The sequence below is a fragment of the Onychostruthus taczanowskii genome, unplaced genomic scaffold, assembly GCF_017590055.1.
Source record: "Onychostruthus taczanowskii isolate IOZ18803 unplaced genomic scaffold, ASM1759005v1 scaffold148, whole genome shotgun sequence".
Taxonomy (NCBI): Eukaryota; Metazoa; Chordata; class Aves; order Passeriformes; family Passeridae; genus Onychostruthus; species Onychostruthus taczanowskii.
The window spans coordinates 740,717-767,859 of record NW_024498663.1 but is presented as its reverse complement, the minus strand read 5'-3'; the positions used below and the strand labels follow the sequence as shown (position 1 = coordinate 767,859).

General features: G+C 38.0%; 1 protein-coding gene across 2 annotated transcripts in view; it reads left to right on the top strand.

Annotated features, from left to right (window-relative positions):
* Window positions 1-24,895, top strand: part of GRAMD2B (GRAM domain containing 2B) — a 31,284-nt gene extending 6,389 nt beyond the window's left edge. Inside the window, exons 2-14 of one of the 2 annotated variants that reach the window (XM_041398430.1) lie at window positions 7,479-7,601; window positions 9,579-9,660; window positions 9,977-10,043; window positions 10,971-11,074; window positions 14,504-14,599; window positions 15,306-15,377; window positions 15,495-15,575; window positions 16,194-16,305; window positions 17,992-18,114; window positions 18,304-18,391; window positions 18,917-19,018; window positions 20,524-20,617; window positions 23,633-24,895. In XM_041398430.1, coding sequence (XP_041254364.1) covers window positions 7,479-7,601; window positions 9,579-9,660; window positions 9,977-10,043; window positions 10,971-11,074; window positions 14,504-14,599; window positions 15,306-15,377; window positions 15,495-15,575; window positions 16,194-16,305; window positions 17,992-18,114; window positions 18,304-18,391; window positions 18,917-19,018; window positions 20,524-20,617; window positions 23,633-23,668 — 1,180 coding nt within the window. In that variant the 3' untranslated portion in view covers window positions 23,669-24,895. Of the gene's footprint in view, window positions 1-7,478; window positions 7,602-9,578; window positions 9,661-9,976; window positions 10,044-10,970; window positions 11,075-14,503; window positions 14,600-15,305; window positions 15,378-15,494; window positions 15,576-16,193; window positions 16,306-17,991; window positions 18,115-18,303; window positions 18,392-18,916; window positions 19,019-20,523; window positions 20,618-23,626 lie in introns of both variants that reach the window. The other variant, XM_041398428.1, reaches the window with a different exon arrangement.
* The last annotated feature ends 2,248 nt before the right edge of the window (window positions 24,896-27,143 follow it).

Below are 27,143 nucleotides of genomic sequence, written 5' to 3'. Positions count from 1 at the left end.
TTGTGCACTATTCTTGCTGGGGATCCTCACAGAAAATGTAAATAAGATATTTAGGAGCAGAATCTAACACACTTTAAAGAGGAAAATTTTATCAATGATTTTGGATTATCTTTTATCAATGCCAGTTTTAAAGACCCTGCTTTATGAGAAAATCCAACTCTTCTCTTTGTATGTAACCTGTCAGAAGAATTTTTTATTTTCTCATGTACATTGATTAAAACACTTTTTATGCAGCAAAGTGAGCCATTATTTCTAAGCCTACCGTAGAACAGAAGCAGCTGGTCAAGGGTTTCATGGCAGCTTCACTTTTTAACAGCAGAGAATGGAATAAAAGTGTTGATAAGATTGTTCCCAGACCTCTGTTTTCTAACTTCATTCTTAATAACGGTTGTTAATATTATTGCAGATTTGTTAGGTTTTTTTTGGGGTTTTTTTGCATTGTGGTTTTTGTGGTTTTTTTAGCAGTTTTTGGGTGTTTGGTTTTGTTTTTGAAGTATTTGAGTCTGATGTAACTACTTAGTTTTTTCAAAAGCACAATTAATGCTGAAAAGCTGGCATCCAAGTCTTGCAGTGTGCTGGGGTATGTTTCTCTGGAGCTCTTCCAGAAACCAGAGGTGCAGCTTCATGCAATGAGGCCAAATCTTTATGATTATTCTATGGTGATAAGGCCTTATTTGTAAAGATGCTTTTATTTTTTCAGATAAGTACATATTGTTTCTGCCTTCATTAAGGAAAAGCTCTGATTGATAGATGTTTATATGGTGGTATTGAACATAGAAATTGTATATAGATGCAGTATTTATCTTTCTAATTGAATTTGGTATTGAACAATTGGTAGACCTGGCACTTAAGTGCCTTTTTTCTCTTTTTTGCACCCTGAACAAGTCATAACTCAGTAATTTTTTCTTTTCCCTTTCTCCTGCCACCTCTGAAAGCTAAAGATAAAAATGTGAGTTAAGACCATACCCTGCCTTTTCAGTATGAATTGTGATTCTGTTTTTGTCTTGCTTTGGGTTAGAAGATTAGGTGGGCTAGAACTAAGGAGATATGAAAACATTTTCTCCTAAAGGATGCAAGCAGGTTGAAGAATGAGAAAACACATGCTCCTGACCAAAGTAGAGGTAAATTAGTGTATTTTGCTTAATTTTCTTTTTTTTTTCTCCCCCAGAAATATATCTGTCAAAGATTTCTGTTGGGTGCTAGATTTGACTATGCTTATGTTCAGATAAATAGTTGTTGGTCATCCTACTGAAACTCCCATGGAAGCTGCATGATGGGAATCTTGTGGAGTTGAGTGAAGATACATATGAAAGGGCTTTTGCTTTTTGAAGTAGATATATGAAATGGAAACTCTTGAGAAGACAAGAGAGCTAAATGGCTTGTGTTCCTGTTCTAGTGTTAACTTAGTAAAATATCTTGTTATAGTGTCTCTAGTTTCAGAGCACAGGGAATTCTTCTGTGTTTTTTTTTTTTTCCTATGGAACTTGATAGCAGTCTGGTTTTGATTAGACAGGGAATACAGACAGTTAATAATAGATGGTATTTAGAGCTGAGAATTTACATACTTGCTAATGACATCTGCGGTGTCACAGTGATCTTGCTGATGTCCAAGTGGTAAGGCAGTGTGAAACTTGATCTAGTTATTATATGAAATGTCTGTTCAGTTGAGGAGAAAAACCTGGCTTTCTCTGTCCTTAACAGTGTTGGAGGGTTTTCTGTTCAGTACTAACTCCAAAATTTCATTTGTGTTTTTAATACAGACATTGCAACACAGACATATGAAACTATTCACAGGTTGCTAACTGTTTTCTAAGAGATATATGTGGTACAGAACACAGTAAGCATTTCTGCAATTAATTAGCTTGATATATAAAATTACTTTCAGATTTTGAGGAAGTCCTAAACAACTGGTTTCATTTCTTTTTTGGTGCCATCTGACATCAAGATTCCAGCTGTGCCTACAGGTGTGTTTCATCCTAGGAATGCCTAGAGGAGCATGTGGTGTATGTGCAAGTGTGCCCATCCATGTGCGTGTTTTACACAGTTAATGTACAGCTGTGTAACTCTGCCTCCATTATGCCATATTTGACTCTGATCTCATGAAAAGGGAATTAGCCTGCTCCTTGAACAACCTGAGGAGGTTAAATCTCAGTCTGGTTCATACCTATTCATATTGGCAAACTGACCTTCTCAGTCATGCAGGGTTTCACTTGTCCAGATCATCGTTAATGCCTTGCTTCTCTCTGTATTTGGTATAAATACACCTGCTGGCTGTAGATTAACTATACAAAACACGTACAAAATCGTGCACTTCACAGTCGGCTGCTTTCTTACCTTCAGATTTCAGCCTTAAGTACAAGCTGTGTACTAAGTATATGGGATTATACAAATACTAAATGGATACATTATGTCAATCTAACATCTATTATAGCAGCTGTTAAGCAGCTTTCTGCCCCTTTGTGATTAGAGTAGCTATGGCTCGTTTTCTGCCTGTTTTGATAGTTTGGGAGTCTTAGTCAATGTTTGGCTGTCCATTTGCATTGTAAGAATGATATGTGATCTTCAAAGTAGATTAAATCACAACATTTTGAGAAGTTGTTTCTGGGAGATGTGTTATCCCACATAAACAGTGCTGTGTGTGCCACGTAACGCAAGCATGGCTGTAGAGCTAGAGGAGGCATTTTGCTTCTGAGTGACCAGAGTGTACAGGCAACACCTAAATCCTCAATTTGAGCACTACTGCTAGTTTTTTCCAGTATGGAAAGGACAGCAGGAGAATTTACAGTGGGTAGGTATTTGCTTCACTCCAGGTGTGAAGTAATTGAACTGTATACAGTATGAATGCAAGCTCATCAGATAAAGCACTCCAGAATCTGATTACACATGCAAAAAAAGCTTGTTCAGACTGGTGTACAATAGAAAAAATATGTAGTAGAATGATGGAACATCCCTTCTGGAAGAAAACTTCAAGACTTTCGTCCTAATAAAAGGTAGTTGCAGATGATTGCTTCACTAGCCCATGACAGGTCAAGAAAACTAAGTGCTTAGGAGGAGACCTATGACCTGGAGCATGCTGAACAATGTCCTTCCAAGCATTGGTACATTCCATCTTACCCTCTTGTAGTCATCTCTGGTTGAAGCATGTCTTTTGGATAATGCCTAGATAAATCTTTTCATCCTGCTCCATATTCTCTGCTTTTAAAAACCTGCTAAAGTCTGTCATCTTTGTTTGGGATCCTTAAACATTTGGAGTCTCTCCCTTTGACTTTAAGTTTCTGTAAAAGCGACACAGTCCTTTACCTGCACAGACTCATGTGAGGGAGTAAGAATAGCTTGAATAACACTATCTCTTAGCATTAGGACTGTTCACACTACTTTGATTCCTTTGTCAAATCCTGTCAGTCTGCCCAATTAATCAAACAAAAAGATACAGAATGCCATTGTATTTATGATGGATATTTTCTCATGGGTTGGACCAAGCATGGTTTTGAACATTTGGGGTGAAATTATTCCCCAGCTTCTTGGGTTGATCATTTGCAGTAACACAGCAGTCTAACTGCTGACACAAAATCAATCCTTTTTGTATAACACAAGTGAACTGGACCAACAGGGCTTCTAAGGTAACGTGGTGGTCTAATATGTATGCTCCATCCCCCGGAGGAGCGTTGCACCAATGCTGAGTCACATTAAACCCTTGGGAAATATGCTTTGACTCCAGTTTTGCAAACAAATTAAGACATACCTAACATCTCTGATTATTCAACAGGTCTTTTTTCTTCCTACATAACTGATCTGCAATTTGTGGACTGGCAGACTGGTTTGTCACAACTTATTGTGGTTTCTGAACTTCTAGAGCAGTTATCAGGGAGACCAAGTAGCGTGAGTGGGAGGAAGCTTTGTAGAAGGATTCATGTGGTTGCAGGGAATTGAAGACAGTAACAGTTCTGGAATTTTGGCCTTCTTTGTGTATGCCTGAGAAGTGTATGTTTCTGGTTCAGTACTGAGGTTGTCAAAGACAGCAGTTGTTCCTTGAGGTTAACTTTCCAAACTCTGGCCTATTACCACTTCTCTCTCATTGTTTTTGTTCAATGCTTCTTACTCAAACAATATTTGAAGGGAACAGAGGAAAAGTTGCTATTTTAGATTAATGTGTTTGATCGTTTTTCTCTTGAAAAATTCCTATTAATGTGGTACAGTAATGTGGTAATTTACACAGGGAGTCTGAGTTTTTCAGGTTCTGGTGAAGGTTAATGGCAAACAAGAAACTTTGAAGTTCAGTGAATCTTATGCAATGTAAGGAACTTGACATGTCTGCCACAAAGTTTTGTTTTCCCAGGAACTGTTCAGATCAGAAGAGGTGAAGTTCCTCTAGCTTTTAAAATTTATTGATGAATAATGTGTTTCTGAACTACATTAGAATGGGACTTGGCCCACTGCCTTGGTTTATGTATTTCATAGCACTTTCCCTTAAACACAACTAATGTTTACATTAACTAGCTTAGATGCAATGTATGATTCCTCTGTAAGTGTAGGACTTGGCTTTGAAAATACTCACTATGACAACTGTTGTTTATTTGGAAAGTAGAGACAACTTATTTTCTTTTAGCAATTATTTTAATAGGCTTGATGAGTACCAAATATCTGAGGTTTGGATTTGGATTTTTTTTTTCATTTCAATGGTTGCAGTGTCGCAAAGTTCTTTTGCTTTGCCCTGGCATTTGCAAATCCAGGGTTTTTTTGTTTTTTTTCTAATGTGCATCTACTCCCAACAGTTGTAGTGAGAATCTCTACAGAGATTTTAAGTGTTCTTAATCTAATTTGTTCTTCTTGTTCTTCTTGTCCTCTTTTTACAAAGCATTTATGAGTACTGACTCATGAGGATGTGAGGAGTGCTTTAGTTTACCTGTGATGAAGGAAAGGGGAAGGAAGGGAAGGGAAGAAGAAAGGAAAGGAAAGGAAAATCTTCTGATACTCAGAAAATGCCTGCTGTGCAGATCTGTAATTATCAGAAATCTAAGGACAAACACAGCATTTTTTCATTATGTGAAGGAGGCATAAGGACATTTGGTGAAGGACAGACGTGTTGAAACTGTATCAGGTAGCAGGAATACACCCTTTTGCTGCTGTCAATGTCATGTGTTACATGGGTGCACCTCCTCGCAGCTGTGCTGCTGATCTCAGGAGGCATCCTGGCGAGGTGAGCAGGCTGGCACAAGTTAGCTCAGCATTCCCACACACAGCTGTCAGCAGGATTAGCATATTGGGATGCCTGAGCTCTCTGCCACCTGAAAGCAGCTGGATGGAATGGGTTCAGGCACTAGAGATTCAGGACTAGTAGAAGTTAGTAGGGAAGACAGAAAGAATGGATGAGGGAAAGGGAGTATGACTTATAAGTAAAAAAAGTAGCAGCAAAGCATCTAACCATGCTGACAGATGTAAGTGAGCGGTAGAACCTGTGTTATAGATTTTTTTTTAAAGATATTTGTACTGTAGAGACATGAGACAGGTTTCCTTGATCAGTTGGTAGCATTGCCGTGTGAGAATAGCAGGCTGACCAAGGCAGTGATGGACACCAGTCAGGCTTCAGGCTCAAGCAACTAATCTTAAAAACAATGCTATGTTACATAGTTCTGTTCACTTGGGAGTTTCCATGCTAAGCTGCTTTTTTTGAACCTGGCAATTTTGTCTCACCCTGTTCCTTATTCCACTCGTTTTTTGGTATTCTCTGGCCACTCTTGGAGTCCGAGAATTTGGGTAATAGAAATATATAGCAAGACTGTGAATAGGATGTTTGCAGGATTTGCAGACTTTGGGAATGCAAACTCCCTTGTGCTTGCAGGGAGCACTTTGAGTAGGTGGTCTATTTGTCTGTCTAAAATCTCAAACAGCATAAAGCTGTTTATTTGAGTTTTTAAGGCACATTGGGTTCCACTTGAATCTCATTAATTTCCTATTTAGTTGTCATTGATGTTGACTGAAAATAAAAGCTCATGATATGTGGTTAAGGCAGAGCTGCTCCAAAAGTGAAGTTATGGGGAAATAATAGGGTTTTTTCCTTATTTGCTTTTTGTATAATTGAAAGGATTGAAAGTCACAGTAATAATGTGTGACTTAGGGAGTAGGAATTCAGTGTCCCTGTGATGGGGAGTGCTAAGGGTGCTGAGGAAGGCTTAGATGTAATATTTGGAAATAACTTCTCTATGTGAATATAAGATGTTTTGAGAATCCTGTAGCATAAGTTCTAGTTTGGCTGTGAGGTCAGACACCTCATTAGACTTCAATTGAGGTGAGGCATGTCTTCTGGTATTTTATTCATCAGAGTGTAATAAAAGCAAAATATCTTTTTGTGCCCTTCGTAAAAGAAGATTAAATAGTTTAAATTAGTTTGAGAACCTCTGTTAATAAAATTTTGCCTTAGTAAGAAAAAAAAAACGGTTCATAGTAAAGACAATGTCACGTGATGGCTGTAATCTTGCTGTAAAATAGCAGAAATTATTATTATTATTATTATTAATATTATAATGGAAAACTTCTGTAAATGTAGTCATTCAGGCCAGGCATTAAATTAGTGGGTGGCATGGTTTGGCTTTCCTCTTTAATCCTAAGAGCATCCTATAGTTTTTGTGAAGCTTCAGGTTTCTGCAGGCAAGTGTGTGTAGGTATTTGTCATATCATTTTAAAGTGTCATCTTTCTTCACACCCTGTTATTAATAACTGCTCTTTTTCTCCAAGTTTTCTGGGTTGTCATTTTGTTGGAAAGTTATGGAAAGGGAAGCCAGGGGGATTCCCTTTGGAAGGTATATTGCTCTAATGGTACATTGTTTAGCCCTCAGACTCTGGGTCCACAACACACATTTCTGAAGCAGTGGCTGTGACAAGACAATGCACTGTGGTGTGCTTTTTAAAATAAAATCAATGCTTTTTGTTCTTGGAGAGAGGCCTTTATTGTGAAGATACTGCATGTGGACTCGCACAGAAGATGAGAAGTGAGAGGCAAAATATGGCCCATCTTCGGCTTTCAGTATTAGACACAAATAATCTGCTAAGCACCAAGTGCTGTCATGCAAAATGTTTTTCTTGCGACTTGCCAATCAAATTCATTTCCATTAGTCATCTGAGTCTGAGTACTGAACATGGAATGCATTTTTCCTAAACGAGACGTTCTCTTCAGAACGGAAGCTAGAGCTACAAATTTTATGAGTGCTGAAATACCCATGGCAGTCTTTCAATTTTCCGCTTTTCATTGCTGAAATTCCAGTACTAGAGCTCAGATGTATAGTACTGTCGAGTCAGTAGACACAGATTTTTTTTCAGGATCTCAAAATAAATATAAGTTACAATTTTGTTCTTTTATATATGCTGTATTGTCAACATGTTGCAGTGGCATTCGACGTTACTGTGACTCCTGTAATACACACTTCTGTTTCTTTGGTTCTTTGTTTGTTTGTTTATTTATTTATTTATTTTTCCCCCTGCAGTTCAGATGGAGAAAATGGAACTGATGAAAAAAGAAAGGCTGGAAAATCACCCACTGTGTCGCTTCAGACCCCTACCAGTGAAATGGAGTATTTTGATGACCGGAAAAAACTTGATGTTGACAGGTAACGTCAGAAATACTGTCAGTTTTCTTCTAGTAAGATAATTAAAATGTCTGCAACCCACTTCAAAAGCTAGACTGAGTAGCAATATTTATCAGATAACCTAGGGTTAGCTTGCACACTATGAAAGTGAATTGGAATCCAGGTGCCTTCCTTAGTTGCCGTGTTACCCATTGCTAGCAGTGACAATAGAATTTAGACTCTGGCTTAGTTCCCCTGTTCTAGGAAAAAATATATTGCAGTGTTTGGTGCCACTGCTAGTTACATTCCTTTCATAATCAATTTGACGGGCAGTCAAACAGAGCTGCAGTTTTAGTCCTGGCCTGTTTCCAGAACACTTTCATGCTGGAATATTGATTGTCCATGGTAAAACTATGACACAAGTTTCAGTTTTGGACTCTGTGCTGTATATTGCATCAGATTTGTCTAATGTCCCCACAAAGATACTCATTCTTCTTTTGTTGGAGAACTGAAATGTGCTTAAGTGCTTCTAAAAGCTAAAATCCCATGGGGATAGCTTGAACCTTTGCATTCCTTTCGCTTTGTCAACTGAACAAAGTGAAAGGGGTCAGCCTGGCACTGTTGTTTTGGTCACAAGGCAAATATTTAAAAAAAAACATAATTTAATTTAATGAGGCATCTTTGAGGAAAAGGTATTTGAAGGAATATGTTATCACTTTTTTTTCCCCCAAACATTGCAGTCTTACATCTTATATGCTGTAATTGGCTACTTTTGGTGAAGGCTAAATATAATATTTTTGTCAGGCTCACAGTTTGTTTCAGTTTGACCTGTACTTTACATAAGAACACAAATACATGTACTCACATATTTTAGAGTTTTCTTCTATGAGGGCCTGAGATATGCAGCCAGTTTCTCTGCTTCTAAGTCAGTGTATAAGTGAGATTGCTATAAAATCTCTTTCCTGCTGTGTCTCCATAACACTCAGGGTTTTTCTTCCTCACACTCATATGGTGCAGTAATGGAAACTTTTGTAGCACCTTTATTTCCATACTGTATCATTAGCACAACATATTTTTCGGGTGATTCAGTATAAGTCATGTGATGTGTTTTTTTCTTCTGCTGTTCAGTTTGCGTCTGAGGACCTCTGAAAAAGAGCTACTGGATTTTTATAGTATGTCAATATGTATTTATTCTGTGTCACATAGATTTCAGAGGGAGTGCTCTCCTCTTTCTGATTTATGAAACAGTTGTCCCACTTCTCTGTTTTTCTGAAGAATACCTGCCATTAATTCCTCCTGTATAAAACAGCAAAATTTATTTTCCCAGCCACAGAGAATTTGATCTATACTTGTTTTTTTTTTAAAGTTGTTTGAGGTTTTGTCTGGATTCCCAGTATAAATGACAGGAGCTGTACAAGTACAGCTACCTATACAGCTGGCTCTCAGAATTCCATTTCATTTCCTGTAGGGCTGCTGGTTGTCTTAATGATTTCATTACACTACACTACACAGTTCAGAGCCATCCTCTGACTTTTGCACTTGTTCTTTGTTGCACTTTTCAAATAAGCTCGCAGCTTGGGTTACAAGTTGGTAGCTTTCTATACACTGCCTTCTGCCTCAACTACTAAGCTTTATATCATTTTAACTTGAATTAGTAAGGAATGTGCCTGCTTAGTATTAGTATTTCACATGTTGCCCAGAAACGAAGATGAAGCTAAGCAATGTGATAATTCATTAAGCTTGAAAAATGTTTTGAACTTTTTGTATTTCCTTACCAACTAGTCGGTTATTTAGAATACCCCTTCTAAATTGAAAGGAGACCTTCATCAGACTGTCATAGTCAGCAGACTAATGTAGTTTAAGAAAAGATACACTCCTCTTTATCTCTGCATAATTCTTGATGATTTAGATAAGTTATCTAAAGGATTATTATGTTCCATGGAAAAGCACATGCTGTTGGTAACTTACCAAGACCAATGAACTGGGGCCAGGCTTACATCAAATGCTTTAAATCTTCAGGACCAAGAGCAGCACAGATAGTCCAGTCCTGACGATCAAGAGTGACTCCAAGATTGAAAGGAAAAAACGTGCCTCAAATCAGGTAAGGCAGAGACTCTACTTGTTTGCTTACATAAAGTAAAAGTAAACACATAACTACCATGACAGGGGTTTTGTTTAGCAACACTGTAGTTCATGGTTGTATAAGGACACAGCTTCCTTTGTCATCAGTGTATTAGAATCTGGGTAAAGCACAATATAGCATTAATAGCCGCATAGAAAAACAAATAGGATTTCTTGTAAAACAGGTGGGCAGAATGGGAAGGTGTGTGGAGGACAGGAAGTGAAGCAGGTCATTTGGTTGTCAGACCGTCTAATAAAGTGTGTGTGGTTTTGTTGTCGGGCTTTTTGTTTTTTAGCTGAAGGCAAACGCACACTTTCATAAGCTGTTTCTAGATGTTCCCATTGATGAGCCACTGAAACAAAGTAAGTATTACCCCCGTGTTGTTGTTGGCTGTGGATCCTAGATAATGTTGTTACCCAACAAATGTGATGATGTACAAGAGGAGCTACCTAAATTATAAAAACTTTTAACTCCAGTTACTTAGAGCTGCAGGGACTTGATCCACGTGCAATTGGCATTTTATTGTAATCTTAGAAAATTTAAATCCCTGCATGTTTGGTATATTTGGAAATTTTAGCCCACTTTGCCATTTCTGGAGAGTAGCCTAATCTAATGCATTGTTTTTTGGTACTGAATCTTCCTTAACAAAGACAGTACTTGAGACAGCATTGGTCAAGTGAGTAGCTTGAGTTTTTGCTGTTGATGATGTTTTAATGATATAGTATATTTATAAGAAGGGAATTGTACACAGACATGTATAGCAAATGTTTCTTGAAAGGAATGCAGGGAAGGTGGTTCATGAATGAGAAATGGTTTTCTCAATGTCTGTGAAGTAAAAGCAGTATTACTTTACATGTGTTGTATCTCTATTGGACATCTATTTTAGACAATGGCTGTAGAGCTGGAAGTTTAAAGACAAAGCTTTTCATTAAATTATTCACATTTAAGTAATACAGTTACCTAGAAGTTAGTAAAAAGTTTATAGGAAGGTAGGTCATATTCTCTCAGAAAGGATTTTTGACCTTTGTAGGCCAGTTGCATGTCGCTATTCATTTTATTCATTTCAGTTGTTGTCCTTCAAATACTTCGAGTCTAAACTTAGGCCTGTGACATGTTCTGAGCTTGTCAGTGTTAGTTAAACTTAGTGAAAATTTCGAGGTTTGATGATGTTAATCAAAAGGTGTAAACCTAAACATGTCATAGCTTCGTAAAAAGAACAAAACAGAAGCAAATTGGCTTGGCTTGGGTTGTGATTACATTCAAGATTATAGAATTTCCATTTGTTTCAGGCTTTACCTGTGCTCTGCAGAAAGAAATTCTGTACCAAGGAAAGCTATTCCTTTCTGAAAACTGGATTTGCTTCCATTCCAAGGTTTTTGGTAAAGACACCAAGGTTAGTAAAATGTTTGTATATAAAATGGTAATGCTATTCTTAACAATTTGTTTATCACCAGAAGTTCAAATTATTGTGGAAGGCTAGAATAGTAATACTTCCAAGTTTTACTGAATACAATCACTATTTATAAGTGATGTTTGAAATACAGTCTAGAACTGAACACTATTATTATTAGAGATTGAATCTTTTGTTTAAGGATTTCATGTCTGAAAGAAACAGATGAGAGGAAAGGGTCTGACAAGCAGCAGTGAGGGCATTGTCAAACCCTTGTAACACAAATTGCAAAAATGTTTCTCTTGGGATAAGTACATGGAAGAGGAGGAGGAGAAAGAGCTGGAGGAATGAAGGCTGAAAAATATTAAGGGCTTCAAGACTATAGCTGGGTCACTGGAGAGAAGGATCAAGCATACTAAGGCATTTAGAAAGGAAGAACTAAAACTGGCTTCTGACTTGAGTAGCAAAACTCTTTGAAGGATTCTTCTAGCAATCCTGTTTTGCATAAACAAAGAACAGGAGAAAAGAAAAACAAGTTGGCAAGGTGTTTACTTGTGAGCATGGTGTGCAGATCAGAACTGAGATGTGAACTGTTGGGAAGATCATAAATTAGTCTTTCTTGATGATCCACCTAAAGCTTAGTACCCCTGAGGTGAATTATATGCATACAGAAAAAACAAAGACTTGGATCTGTTGATTTGGAACTTTTGGAGTGCACTTTGTTTACATAAACTGCTTTGGTTTTGACCGCTTCTGGGTAAACAGATCAAAATGCTTCAAGGATTTCTTTGGCTTCTTTCTTTCAGGTGCACCCTTGAACAAAGATCCTGGTTAGATCCAGTGGTCTAGGGGTTGATTAGGGGTTGAGATTATATAATTTCTCTGGGGTCAACTGTTTTGATGGTATGCCATCTGTTGTTAAAGGGCTTTTTATAAAATGTAGTAGGTTTAAAGAATGTTTAGTATTCTTGACAGCACATTGTCCATAGCGACCTTATCGGTTATTGTGTTCCGCCACTTGGCCCAGGACTAGTGTTGATTTCTATTTAATGGATTCTACTCGTCATAGACAGTACGTTAATGTGGATGGTGTGTATGTTGGTGAAAGCTGTATGACACAAAGTGAAAAACAACTGGTTGACTACTGTCATTCAATATTAGTAACAGCTATCTTTGCAATTTATTAAAATTTAAGTTGCTGTACTAGCAATCTTTGGTTCACCATGAACAATTGGAACTCCTTCAAACTGTGGAACAGCTTTCTAATGTCAACTAAGCTAAAGGTATACAAGAATATGGTAGAACTTTACTGAGTAGAAAAACTGAGAAAAAAATGTGCAGAATGATGATGATGTAGTACTAGAAAATCATTTCTCAACAAGGTTTTAAATTCAGGGATATATACATACTTACATGTATGCTGAAAAGTGAAAACATTTTACAAGATAGTGTAAACACTGGATATGTAATTATAACAATACTGGAAATTACTCAGTTCTGGGTCTTATTTTCAGAAAATGTTGTGAGGAAAATTAAGAGTGAAGGAGATAGTCCTTATCATTTATTTACAGCTTCATTCTGCTTTTAGGAATTCCATCAAGAAAAAAGTTTGAAAATGAGGGATACAATGAAAAATGATGTCGTGGGAAAGGAAGGAGGAAATCAAGCTGGACAGGAAGAGGAACATTCTTAGCAGTCAGATACACTGACAGAGTTTTCAGGACACAAAGCTTCTGTCAATATCAGCTTAGGGATAAAGTGTTTTATTGTGAGAAACAGCAGATCTACACATTCCAGTTAATTTTTGATAGTTCTACCTGCAGGGTTTGTGGTTTTTTTTAACTGAAAGCTTTCATGCAGGGAACAGCTATGCAATTCAGGAGTTTGGAGTATGCAGTAAAGACACTGTGTATATTCAAAAATAAAAGATTTCTTCTGCCAGATTGAATGGGCATGAAAAACATATTTTCCAGGTAGCACTCATTTGGCTATATATATTGACCTTGAGTCTTTCTTGGATTTAAACATTGTTTTATCTTTTAAATTACTTTCTATGTTGCCTGCAGGTTTAAAACTTTTATTCTGAAATAATTATTGTTCCAGATAAAAGTATTTGTGATCAAACAGTGATTCCACCCTTCCAATCTAATGCTGTGGGAACAGTGCAGTAAGCAAGTGCTGAATGGAGACATTAGTTTTGATTACAGTAACGTTGTCCATCTAAACTACACACAGTAGAATGTCGTTTACATCTCTTGATTTAAAGTTCTTTAAGGTGAATTGTGAACTGAACCAACTAGAAAATTGTAAGCTGCTTTCTTGTAGCTTGTAGCAGGATATCTGTTCAAGCAGTATTTGGCAATCTTGCAACCAAACTGTTATCCACAAAGATTTTTTTTTTTTACCTGGTACAATTTTTCATTTCATCATTTTGTGTTACTGTTCTGAACAAAAGTTAACAAGAAACTGCACAGAGTAACTTCGTTCTCCTCCAATGGCATATTTTAATTCAGTGCTTATATTGCTAACTGAACAAATTATGGACACTTTTAACCTTGCTTCCAAATTTCTCAGGTAGTTCTGAGAGCCTGTGCCAAAGATCTTTTTAACAGTATCTATTTGTTAATCATGGTTGTTATTATCCATGATTATTATATTATGTACATATCCAGGATTATTATATTTGCCTAACTCACTGAATCTCTGGGCTTTTCAACTCACTGTCTCCAACCAGGTTTTTTTACCTTTGTAAATTGGGATTTACAGGAAGAATATTCCCATGCAGAATATTTGAAGTGAAATACTCTGAAACTTAGCAGATGTTACGCTAATGGTGTTGGATGTAAACGTAAAGAAGGAAGGAAAATTGAGAACTTTTCAATGTACATGTAGACTGCCTCCTTGGCACACACAGGAATCAGTTGAAGTCAGCGGGTGTGTCAGTATGGGGTCTTTCAACCTTGCTGAAGGACATGCTGTTTACTCACCTGCTTGTTGCAGTAAGTGGTAAGAAGACTTTTATGCTCATTATTCAACAAGCTTTTCTTGTCTGATGTGTTCTGAAATATTTGGTTTCTAAACAAGGAAATTTTGGTTTCTAAACATAGCTTTAAGATTGGTTCATTTTGCTGATCTGCAGTGCACGAAGCCCCTAGGCTTGTGAGAACCAGAAAGGATCAGGAAAGGAAGGCACAAACAAATGCCTGGCTTAGCATTTTATAAAAGCAGAAGTAAAAGTAGTTAGGTGTGGTTTCAGATTATTACCGTTTCTTATTTTACATTAAATAATACTAATCAGAGGGGCAGGGGAGACATCTTTGAATGGTGAGTGTTGAAGGTCTGGCTTATCCCAGTAGCTGGGCTGGCCCCTTGGGAGAGAGTGTGATGCAGATTTGTATGCGGGATTCCAATGCTACTTTGATCTTGTTTCAGATTAGTATACCTGTGTTGTCAGTGACACTTCTGAAGAAAACCAAAACTGCCCTTCTTGTGCCAAATGCTCTGATCATAGCGACAGTGACAGATAGGGTAAGTACTGGTAGAGGACAAGGTATTTCAGTGGGAAAATAAAGAATAGAATCTCTGTTTGCCACGTGCTCTCTGTAATCATTCATTCCCTGTTTTCCAAGAATTCTTAGCACCAGAGGAAATGAAAAAGCTGAGTCAGGAGGTGCATGCACAGAGGATTACCTTCTTTGTTAGCAGCTAGTCAGTGTCCTTCCATTTACTTGTATCTCTTACCTAACCAGTCATACCTTAGACACAAAAAACTGTTGCTGACAGTGATATTCAGGAATTGTAATTAATTGCATCAATCAGTAGAAAATGTGATTATCCTATGAGCAGCTTCAGAAACAACGGATTTTCATTGCACAAATATTTTGTGGGTGCAGGAGACAGTACATAAAAGCAAGTTTGGGGTTTTGTTTGTTTGGACTTTTTTTAAGGGGTAGGTAAAACACAGCATGAAAAGTGTTTTTAAAAGAAAGAACAGATCTGGATTATGCTCTTATTCCTGTAGCAGAACATGGTAACTTTTATGTGTCTGTTCTGTGTTCATGTAATAAACACCAAGTCATAGGCTTAGAAGGACCGCAGGCTTTTCCTGCCATACTAAGGTTCTTGAAAATTGTTACTTGATCAGAAAAATCACCTGTCAAGTTTTATTTAGATAGGAGAAAGTCTGTATGTCTTTCTGTCTTTTGCAAACAGTCATGGAACTTTTATTTTGCAGTACATGTTTGTATCACTACTTTCCAGAGATACCACGTACAAGCTATTAAAATCTATCTGCACACATCTTGACGTAAGTACTAGTGGCAATGAAAATGGTATGTAGCTTTGTCTTCATTATTACTGCTATCTTGCTGTGAAATGGTACTGTCTGCTTGTGTTCCTTGTTGACAGTGCTGCTTTTTTTCAGGATACAAGCATGGGCAACAGTCCAAATCCCTCTTCTGCAGAAAACAGCTTCAGGGCTGATCGCCCTAGAACTCTGCCCCTGGTAAATGGCTTAGAAGTTTGTTCTTTTGTTGCACGGCATCTTTCATTGCAAGTACTATTTATAATGCCTGAAGAAAATCATGACATCTGTATCTAAAATTTACATGAGTCTTTAACACTGGAAAACAGTCAGAATAATTAGCATAATTATCCGTGATATGCAGTTTATATACATGCCTACACTTTGGATTTATTCAAGTCTGTATGTTCTCCATATCTCTGTCTAGCAATCAGATTTCACTGTACTGGCATAAAGTCTGCCATGGACAGTTTTTGCAGTGTTTCTAGTAGCAAACCTTCCTCTGGAAAACAGTTCACTCATCTGAAAGAGCTGTGAAGCCACATGTGATGACCAGAGTCTAAGTCTGTGGACTTATCCTGGACTTCACAACCTGTCTAACTTAACAGTCTTTCTTACAGACAAAGAAGGAGATGAAGCTTGAATTCTGGTGATTTTATGGAGCTTATTTTTTAGTTTGATCTCAACATGTTGATATCAGAGATTGTTCCTGGTTAAACAGTTCTAAAGCTTGGATCTTTGGTTCAGATTCTAGAGGGAATTAGATTGTTTTGATTTAGAACAGGGCTGAGCCTTTGTCTGATTCATTCTCCCCATCAGGATTTCAACGAAGATTATTCTGATCTGGATGGAATAGTGCAGCAGCGAAGACAAGAAATGGAAGAGTCCAGCAGCACAGGCTCACAGACACCAGAGCTGGAGTGCTTCCAAGGTGAGTGGGATCATGGAGCCCCAAGAGAAGAAGAATGGACTAGCTCTCAGTTTTGCGTCTGTATCCCCTTCTGATGTGGAATCTAGATTCTCCATGGTCCTGGAGAATTATGTGGATTTTGAGATCTTCCTCAAGGCCCCAGTATCTACATTTCTGTTACTATGGACCTCTGCAATCCAGCCTCAGACAATAACTTGGTCATCAGCAGACCTAAATTGTCCCTACTGGTTCCAGTTGCTTAGCCATGTGAAGAGAAATAGAATGTAGGAGCCATTCATGCTTTAAAACATGAAGGAAAAACAAACAATCAAAACCCATTCTAAAGTAGTTCAAGTCACAGTACAACTTCTGATCTATACAAATAGCACTTTTGTACCATGATGGCTTTTGGTCATCAAGGTTATTTTTATGTGTTTTTTGGGGTGTTTTTTAAACACTCATTTTATTCTTTGCAGCTATTAAGATATTTGAAGATACCAGCCAAAGTTGTTCTTTCTTTACCACACTCTTTGTAATCTCTTTTCTCAAGTTCTTCACCTAACTAGCAGCTGTTCTGATCGAAATTCACTTCATAATTCATACTTCATGACTTCATAAGTACAGCAGTACTTGTTTTGTGTAGCTCATGCTGAATGTTGTTATGAAAACGTAGAGCATTCTCTTGTACAATTAATATATATTAAGATATTAATTTGTTAATGCTGTTAGTACTCTGGGTTCCATCTTGACTATAATTTCTATAAGAAACTGTTGAAAGACGCTGTCATTTTTTATAGCAGTTCTCTGTCATGTTATTTTTTATTTACTCTCCTTTTTGCTCTGTGTCATTTGTTCAGCAGAATGAATTGGAGTCATTTGCTTTCATTGGTATTTTATATTTACTGTGCATCTGTCTTTAATTTTGTGGTGCTGTTCATTAAATTGTGATGTCATCACATGCCACAGAAGTGCTTCTAAATAATGTTCTAACTTGCTGTCTTACTTCCTGATGGCCAGTAACTACTTCAAACCATTTCTTTTTCCACAAATGAATACCAATATCCAGGCAAAGAACCGTCCTAGGAAAAGGAATTGAAAGTGGAGGTGAAAGGTAGCATGTCTGTTACTTATGGTTGTTTTTTGTGCATAATTAGAGCAAGTTCAGGGTAAACAGGTAGAGCACAAAACTTAGTGTGATTAGATTTTTCTGTTCCATTTATTTCAAGATACCACTGGCATTTTTAAAGACAGTCAGGAAAGGGAATTTTAATGTCCTTTTTAAAGTAACAATGCACTATCCCATTTGGTGTTGCTATTAAAGTAATTTGGAATCATTACTCTAGCAAATTCTGGCTTTTTGAGAGATTACTTTTGTGACTATAATCTTCTGCCTGTAAATTCAGTAGTAGCTTTCAAGATTTTCATGGGTTGCCATATTTTAAAAGATCTGGAATATAAATGCAACACGTATAATCTTCTTTCAATCTAGGTGCTTCTTTTTATTTTGCATTGATGTGGAATTAGTATATAAACTGTTTCAAGGATACTAAATCAACTTCTGCTTTTTACCCAAAAGTACAGAAATACAGCTTTTAAAATTCTCCTCTTCCTCTATTTCTTGACCTATAAGCTATCCTTGACAAATAAGCTATCAACAATTTCCTTTGACTTCTGTTTCTCCTCTGTTAAAATTCTTCCTTTTGACAGATTATCACGTTGTTGAAACAGAGACTCATTTGAAAGTTTCCAAGCCTGAGGCCAAGTCTGTTCGTTCAGATGCACATAGTAAACGTGGGCCTGATGGAAAAGCCCGGAACAGTCCTCAAAATGGTAAGAAATCAAGGACAGATCTTCAGCTGGAATAACTTGAGATAAGTCTGCATAAGTGTGTCAGTTCACATTACATGGAAGATCTCTTTCTTGTTTCTCCCTCTACATTATCTGTTGCATTCTTCAAAACACTGTTTATATTCCGTCATCTGCTCTGCTCAAAGTAAGACTTAGTTCTTTCCCTTGCAGGCCATTCTGAAGCCTTCAAGTTCCTCCACAGAGTGAAGTCCCAGAATCTCTTATCTCTGAACCATGTACTTGTATTTTATGCAATTCTGTAAGTTAGCAGTTAGAAGATTGTTAAAAACTAGGATTTTCTTATGTTTACATGATTGATACAATGTAAGCATGACTGATATAATCTAACCTTTACTTAAGAAAAGGAAATTACTGGGAATTGTGGCCTTTACACTTCCCAGAAATAAATACATAGATATATACATAAATATATACATATATAGATATATGTATATACATATATCTATTTAAGCCTGCTGCGACGAGCTTATACTCAACTGGCCATTTACTTTTAAAAGCAAAGTGTCTTTTGATATAGAAAATGTTAAAAGTGTTTAAGTACTTGCAGAGGTTCCTTTTGCATGTCACTTAGCAAACACAGACTCAGGTTTGAGATTTTCATAACTGTCTGAATGCCATTGGTGCTATTCCTGAAATGTTGCTGAGAACAGTACCTTTATTATTGAGCACATCCAAGTAACAATTTCAATGGTTTTTAACAACGAATTTGTCAGGTACTGCTAAAGTTTCCTTAATTGATATGCTTTATTTTTCTCTCTTACAGTGTTTGTATTTTAATACTTTCTACCTTCTACATGAGATATAAAATCAGTGTCCTGGAGGAGCACCTTATGTCCATGACAGCCTTTGATTCTCATATTAAGGAGTAAGATAAACTCTGGAAAAGTATTGGGGATTTAAAATATTTATCCAGAGCAATGATTCCATGAAAAAGGTGTAACTTCTGTCTTGAGTCTTAGTGTAATTTGATTAGTATGTTAGAAACATGCTTCATTCTCTTTGAGCTAATACATCTCTTTTGCTTGTATAAAGCTTTGTGTTGTCTGTATACCATTTAGAAACCGATATCCTGTTTTTCTGAAATAAAAAACGCCACACCACAAAGGCAAACCAAAGCAAAATCCAAACACACCAAGGGACAGGTGTCTGTGTATTTGAAGAGAAAATAGGGAAAGGAGCCATAGTTACATAAATAATTCCTTTCTGTAGCTGGAGTCACAGCTGTCATCTGCCCCTGCAGTTAGTTTTTTTGGATTTTTTTTTGTCTCCACGTTGCATAGATAGAAAATATGCAAACATTAAATGGAGACGCAGTGCACAGGCATGTGGGGTTTTTTCCACTGTAGTTTGCCTCTATAAGTTGTATCAGCTCCCTGTTCTTGTCTTAGGAAGTTAAACTGGATACTTCTGAGGATACTAATCAGTTTATTGAGCATTAGATTCTGCATTAACTCTTCTCCCCTTCTTGCAACAGATTTTTTTCCCTGAGCTGCTCTGAAAAATATGGCTTCAAAAGTCATTTGTAAACTCAGTGCAAAACCTACAGCCACATGCAGCATGAGTGGAAATGATGACAGCTGGAGAAGCACCACATTAAAAAGAGAAGGGAAAAATAAAATTCAAGACAGAGCTGATTCAGGCATGGTAGAACTGTTTGCAAAGTGGTTCAAATTTAGCAAGCTCTTACATAAGTGTGCTTTTAAATTCAGCTTTCTTTAATTACCCATCCATGGCAAAACAGGTCACTCTGACATTGCACTCATGGTCATATCAAACAATGACTGTGCTGTTTATGATCCAACTGGTCTCCGCTGTCATCTGTGGAAAGCAGTAGGACTTTTATGCATGTATAGGAAGGAAATGGTGCTCTATCTATGCAGCCCTGCATTTATATTTTACCATTTTATACTGGAAGAAGTGGGGTAAACTTGTCCCACATAGTAAGCAACGTCAAAAGCCTTTTTTCTCACTTCTGGCCTATATTTTTTAGCAGGATACTGTGTCCTTCAGAAACACTAACATAAGAAAGTCCTGTTTCTGTTGCTCTGATCCCAAAGAGTACAAGATACAGGAAGGAAGATCTAATGTGCACTTCAGCAATGTCAAGGGCTTGGGCTTTCTGATTTCCTCCAAGTCGCACGATATGGAACTTATGGAACTTTTCTGGGGAAATAGCTGTGAAGTGTTCTATCCAAACTTCTGGAGAATGAGATCACATATAAAATGTAGTCAAGAAGTGACAGCACTTTTTTCTTTCTGTAAACTACTACAGTTTGCAATTTCGGCACTGTTGCCATCTCCATGTGTATCCAGTTCTGTTTTCCTCATTTTTTGATTCTGTCATACTTACTTTTTCATTCTATTTGACAGACATCAAGTGCACCAAGATTTGGGATCTCACCTGCAAATTAATGCTGATGCCCTTTGTGATGAGTTAACTGCTAATCTTAGAAAATTGGAAAAGGTAATATAGTATGATATCATGCAAATGCTTATAGACCAATTAGATTCTTGTTGTGTTTCTATGATCTTTTATCATGAAAAGTGTTGAGTTACCCCCAGATTCGATACAAAAAGGTGGCATGTTTTTCTAGACAAAGGACCTGCTTTCGGACTATAACCCTAGTATAAACATTGGTATGTGTAAAAGCTTTACCTTGAGCTGAAGCTTATAACCAGGCCAAGTGTCCCTGAGGCAGACACTTCAATGGTTATTATTGCATTATGTAGTGATACCAACTCTTTTTTTTTCTTTTTTTTTTAATCTACCAGAGCTAAGGATTTTGAACTCAGCCTTTATTGGTATTTGATTAATCTTTCTGTTTGGGGCTTTTGTTGGAGTTTTGGGGTTTTGATTAAGAAAAATGGTGCTTGCTTACATATGTAGTCAGGTTGTTCACAGAGAGTGGCTGAGATCTGCTTGTTTTACTTCAGTAACACAAATGCTGCTGCACCAGTTGTGCAATTCCCTATACCTGACCCTTGCTTTTTACTGTTCTCTAGTTGGAAAGCTAAACATATTTGGTGACTTAAATTGAAAGCCTGTGAGAAACAAGTAGGTGTGCAGACCTTATTTCCTTATTTGGTGTTTTTCCACTTTCTAAAACACTTTTATCAGAGACTCCACGGCTCTCATGGCTGTGCCCTGTGGTGGGTCTGCTGGATGCTGCTGGAATGGCTGTGCTCAGCACAGGGCAGCCCCTGGCCCTGGCACACACCTGCCCCCAAACCTTGTCAAATGCACCCAGCACAGGTGGGTGAAATGCTATATGTTGGGTACATATACACAGGCTGAGCATGACAAAAGCACTAATGGAACAAAACCAAAAGTTACTTGAATTCCTTTGTGCTTAAGTCACATGGGGATATTTTTGCCTCTGTTTCTAAAACTGAGTCTGTGCCAAGGTCTTTCAACACCTTTTTTCCCCAGACCAAATTTCTCAAAGAGCATAAAGCTAAGACTATATAATATCACTGTTTACATGTGTGGCATAGGTTTTAGAAATACTGCCAAAAAGGGGTACATCTTCACCCTCTTGGCTCACAAAAAACAAAATCCAGAGTTTGCTGGCTTAACCCCTTTGTATTTTCTGGACAATAACAGTATGAATACAAAGGGAAAATGCTTACCAGATAGGTACCAGATAAAGTCTTCAGCCAAATTAGGTCATTTAGGAGGTTACTGCTTTCTGGCTGTCTGGGACAGGCTGACAAGGTGGTTCACAGGAGACCTCATTTCAGTGGGAAGCCAGCCAGCCAGCCCTTTGCAGCAGGGCTAGGCACTGTCCCACTCCCTTATATAGTCTCTTCTTGGAGACAGTAATGGACAGCTGGATGGTTAGGTCATTCATCCGTTCCCAGAGAAGTGACCTTCTGTCCTGAATTAGAGTCTTATGTGGTGTACCTTTTTTTGTTTAGTGTCTTGCTTTCTTTGTTTAGTGTCTACAGGATTGGAGCCTTAAAGACTTACCTTTATCTGTCAGATATTCAGGGCGATGAAGCTCTGCATACAAGCTAAATCAGAATTGCCTGTAGCTGCATATTGCCACATCCTGTTCTAATCTAGATGAGCAGTGGTTAGAAATCTAATAGCTTTTTTATTCTCTGAGTGAAGTTACTGGAGTTGTTTAACAGTTTCATATGCCTTAGTGAAAAGTGCTGGTAACTGGCTGCAGCAGCAAAAGGTAGCATACCTGTCTAGTATAACTTGTCATGTCTCCCCTTACTTTCCCTGTGACCGCAGCACTGTAAACTGGAGCACTGAGATTATCTAGATGAAAAACTAAAAATTACTCTGCAGTTAAAAACTGGTTAGAGCACAAATATGTTGTAATAACTTTTTCAGTATGACCTTGTGATTTTTCCAAGTTCTCCTTCATACTTGGAGTTGAGGAACTACCATTGTTTAGCAAAATTCTGCTCACTTGGCTTTTAATTGTATTTAGCAGTTTGTTAAAATGCACTGTGTCTATCAAAGGATAAAGCATTAAATTGTGGGAAGGAAAATGTGGCCTAATATTACTCTTTCCTTTACACTAGCTTACCAAGCTAAAAGGAAATTCCTGTTTACGTGTTAAGCAACTCTCATAAAATTAGGTGCTTGTACTATTTCCCTTTCCTCAAAATATCCTTCTTGTAAAGGTGTGTATCTGGGATAGAAATCATGACATAGGACTGAAAAGTGGTATCTTTGAGCAGGAAGTAGAGTGGCTCCTTAAATTAAAGCCTGAAAACAGCTGTGACTAAATCTGTAACCAGTGACGGCAAGTTACTAAGATACTGAGATATTGAGAACATGTGTGTCTGGGGATGTGACCCACTCTGTCCCCTCCTCTCTGCTTTTAAGGACAAGGAGATGAAAAGTGGATAAATAGGCTGTGTAAAAATAGATCTGTTCAAATTATTCTTGAGGATGCAACTGGCTGACATTGCTTTCATTGCAGCTAAAGGAAGATAGCCCACAATCAAATTCACTAAATCTGGTAAATGGGACATGTCTGCTAATGGTTAGAAGACTCTACTTTGCTGTGCACATATCATGGCTAAAGCTGTTACAAAACTATTTGAATTATCCATTTAGCCATAGAGCTGTGACTTGGAAGTTTGAGGCTTTTACTAGATTTTAATCAAGGTGAAAATAATTCCGTTTCTTGTCCCATTGCTTCTAGCTCTGATTTTTAGTTCTGTCTTATTTTCTTATGACTAATGAAGGAGACAATCTATAGGAGAAAATTTCAGGGGATATTCATTATATGAAATTTGCTAGTTGATTGTCTAGGTGTTCCATTTGATGCACTTCTATTACACTTATAATAAGGGAAGCATTTAACAGGAATACCATAGGTGTTAAAAGGTGTGACAGAATTAACATGCAGACAGAGTATATTGAAGAATATGTCTTGATTTTATTTTTTTATTGAAAATGCAGTGTAACACTTCTTGCCTCACAACTCTTTCCCTCTCTTTTTCTAAGATACAGAACAATTTACAAAAACTGCTTGAAGATGGTGAATGAAACATCAATGTTCTTGGACTCTTTGGACCTCATTCTTCTGTCTTGACAAACCGTTCCAAAGGAGCTCTGCTGGCCAGAGTTCAAGCTTCTTTATTTTCAGTCCAAGCCAAGCTTAAACTACTGTAAAGCTCATGTCATAATGCAAAAAAGTCAGTTGATTCTTCAGCATGTATCTATATATTTTGCAAACATATATGGTTTGGTCTACATGTATCTATGTTTTAAAAATGTGGGGATTTTTCTTTCTCTGAGTGTGAATTAATGGATTTTATAGCTTGCTTGATTTTAGAGTTGCTTTCACCAGTGCAAACCTGGTGCATATCATTTTACCTCAACATTTACTTTATGCCTATTGTCATACAAGTATATACGTGAAGAATGTCAGTCATGATTCATGTACTGAAGTGTTGTGTGAATGAGCAGGTATCTGTTTTAGCTATGAATATGGATTGGTGCTGTGCTCTTCATTTTTATTTACTTCTCTGCACCCTGACATCCCAAAGATCAGAAAACAGATGCCTCTGTGTTTGGGTATGCAAAGTGATGAATGTTTGAGGCCTGCTCAGTTCTCCAGAGCTGTAAAAAGGCTCAATTCCACTTTCTGTAACACTGTATCACCACTGAGGGTAAGGTCTGTTTCTGCTGGGCGTTCAGGTTCCATCAAAAGTCAAACCTGAAATGTGTATGGATTTGCCAATTTGCAATCAATTTGCTTATGAATAGCAATATGGGTGTGACACACCTGCACAACTTAGAAGAACTTCTTGTTTTCTGTCTACTCATATGGTCTCTGTCGTTTTAAGTTAATCAGCATGAAGATCCTCACTCAGCTTTCCTTGGAGTTGCCTGGGGTTTTGGTTGGCTGAGCAAGTGCAATTTGTAGTCCAGTAAAGGGAAATCTAGTCTTGGTATGTGACTCCAGGGACTGGATATTTCCACATAACATGAACTGGCAAATTAATGGTGCAGCAATACAAACAATCAGTAGAGTGAATGAAAAAGTGGACACCTGCTTTGTTATATCACATCCTATTTTTTTTCCCCAGAGTGCCTAAGGGGATTTCAGCTTTTTGATTCACCAAGCAGGCTCATTAGTTTTTAAAAAGCAATATTTAGAATAATAACTACTATCTGTGAAGTAACAGTATTGTTTATAATATGCTATGCATTTTATAACCATTTCTGTGAAATGTACCTACCTTGTTTAAATAAACTTTTTTAAAACCAGTGACTCAATACTATAATTTCAATGAACACAAGTCCATCCATTAGTTTTAGTCAAGTGTGATATTCATGAGGCTTATATCTCATGGTACAGTTTGTGCAAAACCCAGAAAGCAACACAAGGGGTTAGGAACTGCTTCCTGCCGCAGTCCTTCCTCTGACTGTTGTGTGTGACTTCTTTCTGGATCTCAGTGACAACAGTAAGAACAAACTTGGCCCCCAGAGTTTTGGGGACATGTTAATAGTTTTCTCAAGTTCCTCAGGTTTCTCAGTATCCTTGGAGGATATTGGATGGGTATCGGAATGCTGAGGCAGCTTAGAGGGCTCTGAGGACTCTAACATGCCTGCCTGGCTCAAGATTCCACATGAGCACAGTATGTAAGAAATCTGTGAGATTTGACTGTTCTCCCTATTGAAGTCTCTGCCTTTGCTTCCTCAGCTATTGTGATTTTATTGGAAAATTCAGCTTCACAAAAAAACTGTTGAAATAAGTTATTTTTTATTTTTTCCATTTTCCCCCCTACTTTCCTCTACAGTTGCACAGCTTATGTAATGTTTTGGACTCTCTCTTCATCCTCTACCTTTCTCTTCTTCCTTGCCTTTAATTCTGTATCAGAAGTCTCTAGCTCTGTGGTTGAAAAATTGATGCCATGAGTCACTTTTATCAAAGCAACTACAAGAAGACTTGGTTATATCCAGCAGTTGAACTGTGTTAGTCTTTTACTTACCTTACATTGTCGAGTCTCTGCTTTTCTACAGGAGAACAGGGAGAGAGATAATATTTGATAGGTGCCTTAAGTAAATCAGGCAGGCTAAGGCCTTATCATTAGCCATACGGAACAAAATAATTACTGTATGTAATGAGCAATCAGGTGGATGTGTGCCCTTTAGCCGGCTGCAGCAGCATGCCAGGGCAGGCGAGTCTGGACAAAGCTCTACCTGTGTTCTTGTAACACAGGAAGGTGAACTACGCTCCAGAGAAAGCGTTGGCTTGTGACACAGCAGCCATGGGAGCGCCCTGGCGCAGTCCAGTGTGACCTCTACCCTGCCCCTCAGGTGCTACCCTCACTCCCCCTTTTCCTGGAGGGAGGAGGAGGATGTCTCACTCCTCGGGCATCAGGGCACAGGTGGGCAGTGTGCTGTATTGAGGAGCTCCAGGGAGCGCTGCGAGGCCCCACGTGGGGAAAGCTTAGAGTGGAGAAGGCTTAGAAGGGAGCCGAGTGATTTAAGAGTGATTTAAATCGTGTGATTCAGGCTCGCAACTGGGGTGGAGGGGGTTTGCCCCAGTGTTTGGAAGGAAACTACTAACAGCAGAGATAAGCAAGGAAAAGCTGCTTCCCCCAAGGCTGACAGCCTGTTAAAGAGCACGGAGACTTATTCCCGTATCTGTGGCAGGTAGTGTATACAAAGGCTATGAGGAGGGTTTGTTGGGTTTTTTTTTTTTGGCAAAAGCACAAGTTTGCAGCAGTAGGTGGGAAAGATGTGTGACTTTAGGGAAGTCAGAACTGCACACAAAATTCTTAGCACACACTCTTAGTAACAATTGTTCATAATTTGCTGCATAGGCTGCATAGAAATCTGCTTTAAAAAGACAGTTTTAAAATTTCTTGTGTGTTTGTGTTTCCAGTTTTGTCCACTTGTCCTTGACAGCACAGAGGCCAGAAAAACAGCTGAGTTCCACCAGCCACACAGGACTAGTAGTAGTGCCAGGTTCTGGGAAGATGCTTTGAGTTTGAAGGTGGAAGGCAAGAGGGGCCCATCACATGTGTTTTCTCTAGTTGTAGTTAGTGAAAGAAGTAGTGAGGATTTGTAATGGCTGTTTGGATTGAGGAGTTGTTGAATTCATTTTCTGTCAAGTTATCAAGGTATGAAGTTTATGGTGCTGTTGTTGTGAAGGATGCAGCTAGCACTCCAAGCAGGAAGTATTATCAGCTGAAAGCCTCCCTCTCAACAGAACATCAAAGGTAGTAGGTCCCATTAGTATGTGCAGGAAAGACAAACACTTTTGTATGTGTTTTTGTCTGAGTATATCTGAATTTAATATTATTAACTGCTTGCACATGAACCTTTGTACAGGTGTGTGGTAATGCTTTCTGCTTCCTGCTAGACTGCACTTTCATTTCCATGTTGCCACCTCATAATCAGTTCAAAAAATGCTAAAGAAATCTCCAGGTTGGTGATATCCAGGCCTTTGCAGGCTATTGCTCAGCTGGTTCAGCTGCAACTGCTAGTAAGGTGTTATTCCCAAATA